We start from the raw sequence: 4,491 nt of genomic DNA on the forward strand, positions 1-4,491 counted from the left end.
GGGGCTGGGGATCCGGCTGAAGTGGCTGCAGCTCGCTTGCAGTGCTATATCCTAACCCATTGCGCCACCAGGAAGGGTCCTGTTTTAAAAGTTTTTAGCAGTAGATTCATCAGAGATCTAAATGAAAACCCCTCATTATTATCATCTGTCTCCCACCATCACTTATATTGTCTTTTTTCTTTGTTCACAAATAAAACCATTATTATAAGAATTACTTTACAAAAAACAAGGTTGAGCTCAATACCATTGTTGATCATTAGCTAAATGCCTATAAATCATCAAGTGAGATTCACTTTTTTAGAAAAATAAAAATTTTTGGAAAAATAATAGATGATGGAAGTTTTGGAACAAGTTAAAATTTTGAATATGAAATCTGGAAATGCTAAATGCTAATTCACCTTTTGGGACTTCCCAATAATGATTTAAACATTTTGGATTTTAAGCTTATTCTTCAAATGTTTCTAAGTGTCAGTAGTTCATTTGATGTTATAAATGAAATAATAATTGCCTTAGAAACATGTTTAAGCTCCCAGAGGGCCTGTAGCATGTTTTTTCCTTTTTATTTCTACATGTAAAAGCTAGTACCTTTTACAGAGTAAGACTCAGTAAATATTTGTACTTAATTGTATAAACAGTTTGTTAACTTTTCTTCCTTCCTGTATTTGAATTTATGGTTGGAGCAATCAAATTAAGCAGATTCAATCTTGTTAAAACTCTTAAGTTAAATAAAATTTGATTTCAGAATGTACTAATACTCTGTCTTCTATAGTAGGATTGTTACTCCATATGGTCCTATCCAATAGACTTTGAGGGACTATAGGACTTGCAGCCTTGTGGACATCATTATTTTAAAAGTTTTTTGCTAATTTATCCAGGAAGTAAATTGATACCTATAGTTCCATTTATTTTATTTCCATAGTAATTTTTATAGTAATAAATAGGAAGTATAAAAATTATGAAAGGCATACATTAAAATAATCAACATTTTAAAATTGTTTTGTAATGTATTAATGTACAGTTGACCTTTGAACAACACAGGTTTGAACTGTTTGGGTCCACGTAAGTAGATTTTCTTATGTACAGATGATGTAAACTTACAGTAGTGTCTGTAAATAGTCTAGTACTATAAGACTATTTTTTGTGACCTTAAGAATATTTTATACAATATAATATAAAAATATGTGTTAATGACAGTGTTATTGATAAGGCTTTTTGGGTCAAGATTAGGCTATTGGCCTTACTGTTGCATAAAGGCACACTGTTTTTCACACTATTTTCTCGTTGCTGTAGGACCTTGGCCTCACTACTGTTTGGGAAGACCAGCTTTCCTATCTTTTATCACCGGCTTTGGCTTCCTATGAATTTGAGCGGACAACAAGTATATCTGCAGGGAATGAAGAATTTCAAGATGCCATAAGGAGGGCTGTACCTGACGGTCACACATTTAAAGGATTCCCAATACATTTTGTGTATAGAAATGCAAGACGTGCATTTGCCACTTGTCTTCGGTAAAGTGGAATTAATAAATTCATAAAAGTTTTTGGTTAGGAATCTTAGACTGTCTGATAGCTTTTTAAGGAATGACTTCAGAATCACAAGGAGGGCCTTTTATAATAAGTGGTCTACCTTGTCATAGATTTCATTAGGTTTGAAATGTTGCTTTACTATTCTAGGATAATTTTCCCACTAGTTTTGGTGCAATATCAGTTTAGTATCTATGATCTTGTAATTTTTTTATAATTTATAGACTGTGGGGAAATAGTCATTTGAATAGCTCAACCAAAGTTCGAGTCTTTAGTAGCAGGGATAGGAGGTTTTTTTTTTTTTTAATTGAAATACTTTGTTCAGTTCTTAATTTAATAAAATTTCTCTTTTATAGGTCTCCTTTCTGTGAAGAAATAATCTGTTGTCGTGGGGACCAAGTGCGATTGGCAGTTCGTGTCCGAGTGTTTACCTACCCTGAATCTGCATGTGCTGTTTGGATCATGTTTGCTTGTAAATATCGCTCAGTGTTATAGGACTAATAACTTTTCTCTAAGAAAATTATCTGTGTTTTGGAATTTTACACATTGTACATTACTAGTGGTTTAGCGGTTCCTTGTTTTAAGATCAGTCTGACTTGGATGTCATTTTTCAATTTTGTATGTACTTGATAGTGTTTGTAAAAAAATCATGATGTCTGTATTTAAAAACTTAAGAATGAAATATTGTATAAATCTGTGTGGAATTTAGTATAAATTAAGTGTATATCCTATTTTAATAATTGATACTTTTTACAGCTATTTAATAGTTTAAATATAATCATAAAGCTTACTCAGTTTCCTTTACATTAACTCAGATATTTGTCTAAGGTTTGAGCCATAGTAAAAATCAGTATAATCATTATTTTTCATAGAATAATGGAATTGTTTTTGTACAAACTAGGGGAAATTAGCCTTACAATAGTTTTATTTATTACATAGGTAAAAATAGATTTTGGTGAATTGCCACTTTTCTGGTTTACCATGGCCATACTGATAGTTGTGACTTTCCAGAGAAAAGATGGGAAGATTTTGATGTGAGATTAGGAAAAAGCTATTAACCAGAAAAACAAATATAAATAACAAAATAAACTACATATGAAAGTACATGAATAATTTATAAATATTTGTTAACTTGATTTATGTAAAAGTAAGTTGGTTCTCTTAGAAAACATTTATTATACTCCTTTGTATTGTAATAGATATTGATAAATTGTTTTCTGTAATATTGGAAATTTGTTGCTGATATTCTCTGTGTTCAAAGGATTCCTTACTAGTCTTCTCATGGGTTCCATCTTTGAAAATAAATCTTTTTCTGTTTTTCATTTTGATTAAACCATCATCATGTCTTTGGCTAATCTAAATTAAAGTCATTGTATGAGATGATGAGTGACATGTGTTTATGTGTGAATGACTCCATGTTGGTATTGTTTTACACTTGAGCTGGTTTTAAAAATGAGAAAGATACTAACTGAAAGGACAATAGCTATTTTACTTTTTTTTTTTTAAAGATTTATTTATTTGTGCATACAGAACTGGGGTACAGGCCAGAGGCTCAGGGGCGGTGAGAGGCTTCACCAGAGACAGAGTGGGGAACAGAACAGGCAGATCAACGAAGTACACTGCTGAGGGGAGCAGCGGGCAGGTCAGGAGAGGTCTGCCACGCCATGTGGTCACCTCCTGGGCAGGCAGAAATCGAACTCATGTGGAAGTGGCTTTAGATTCTCAGTGCTGTGCTTTAACCCGCTGCGCCACCAGGGAGGGCCTATTTTACTTTCTATTAGAAGTTTCATGGCTTAACGGACAGGTCCATTCATCACCTCTGTGTGTGTTTCTTATTTTGTTCATCATTTGGTCTTAAGAAAGTAACTGTTCACGTTGGCTATGCAAGTAATTATATCACTTTATTTTACCATTTAAAGTAAAAGATTTAATGATTTAAATTATTTTTTAAAATACAACCTGAACATACCCAGAAAAATTACTCGTATTTTTATAGATGTTAAATATTATTTAATTTGTTTAGAATTGAAAAATGTCAGTTTTCATTAAAAGCAATAATCAGACATTTCTTGTGACATTGACAAGACTTTAGAAAATTAGCAAAATAAGAACTAAGATATTTTAACTCTTCCCAAAATTACCATACAACTGTCGACAGAGAAACTTGCTTGTAATTTTTAACTTTTGGATCAATTATTTACGAGGCATGTACTAAGAGGCAGACTATATTAAGATCAAGATTGTGTTCCTGAGGCCGGACTTCCTGCCTTATTGTATCAGAGTAACATAATGTATTTGTAATGTGCCTTTGGTACAAGTTCTAATATAAATTTTCTTTTTATGCACTTTAATAGAATTTGGCATGGATTAATATTTTTCTGTAAAGATGGTTTATTTCAATAGTATTTCAGTGCATTTATTAATAGAATTCTGCTTTAACCTTTTGAAGTTAAATTTATGGTTCATTTAGCTATGTTATAAAGGTTTTTCTATTAAAAGTGTAAAATGTTTTTGTCTCTAATGAGTTCTTTCTGACAATATGTGTGCTAATGTAGTCCGATAAATATACATATAGACATATATATAAATGTATTTATTTAGTAGAAGATTATCAGATACCTATAAGTTTCATTACTCACACTTGAACCTGTTAAATAAAATTTAATAAATTCAGTTCCAACTAAACTGAAAACCCAAGTGCCTTTACATTTTTTTCTGGTATTGAGGTTTATGTTCAATATAATGAACAATAACACATCTATAACCTGGCAGTACTGAATGTACATATTTTTGAAATCTATATTTCTTAAAGATAAGAATTGAGTCAAGGTGTAGGCTTTAAAATTGAAAAGAATATTCATAAGATACACTGTGTCAGGTACTTGACCATCAAAAGGCATTATTTAAGAATCATCTATCTTTTTTTAAATATTTATTTATTTATGCATAAAGAACTGGGGTACAGGCC

At 31.4% G+C, this 4,491-nt stretch overlaps 1 protein-coding gene across 1 annotated transcript in view; it reads left to right on the top strand.

The window, feature by feature from the left end:
* CEP76 (centrosomal protein 76kDa) overlaps positions 1–2,906 on the top strand; it is a 25,221-nt gene extending 22,315 nt beyond the window's left edge. Inside the window, exons 11-12 of the mRNA XM_004683722.2 lie at positions 1,291–1,508; positions 1,880–2,906. Coding sequence (XP_004683779.1) covers positions 1,291–1,508; positions 1,880–2,018 — 357 coding nt within the window. The 3' untranslated portion in view covers positions 2,019–2,906. The remainder of the gene's footprint in view (positions 1–1,290; positions 1,509–1,879) is intronic.
* The last annotated feature ends 1,585 nt before the right edge of the window (positions 2,907–4,491 follow it).

This window comes from Condylura cristata, unplaced genomic scaffold (genome assembly GCF_000260355.1).
Source record: "Condylura cristata isolate star-nosed mole 26May11 unplaced genomic scaffold, ConCri1.0 scaffold00016, whole genome shotgun sequence".
Lineage (NCBI taxonomy): Eukaryota > Metazoa > Chordata > Mammalia > Eulipotyphla > Talpidae > Condylura > Condylura cristata.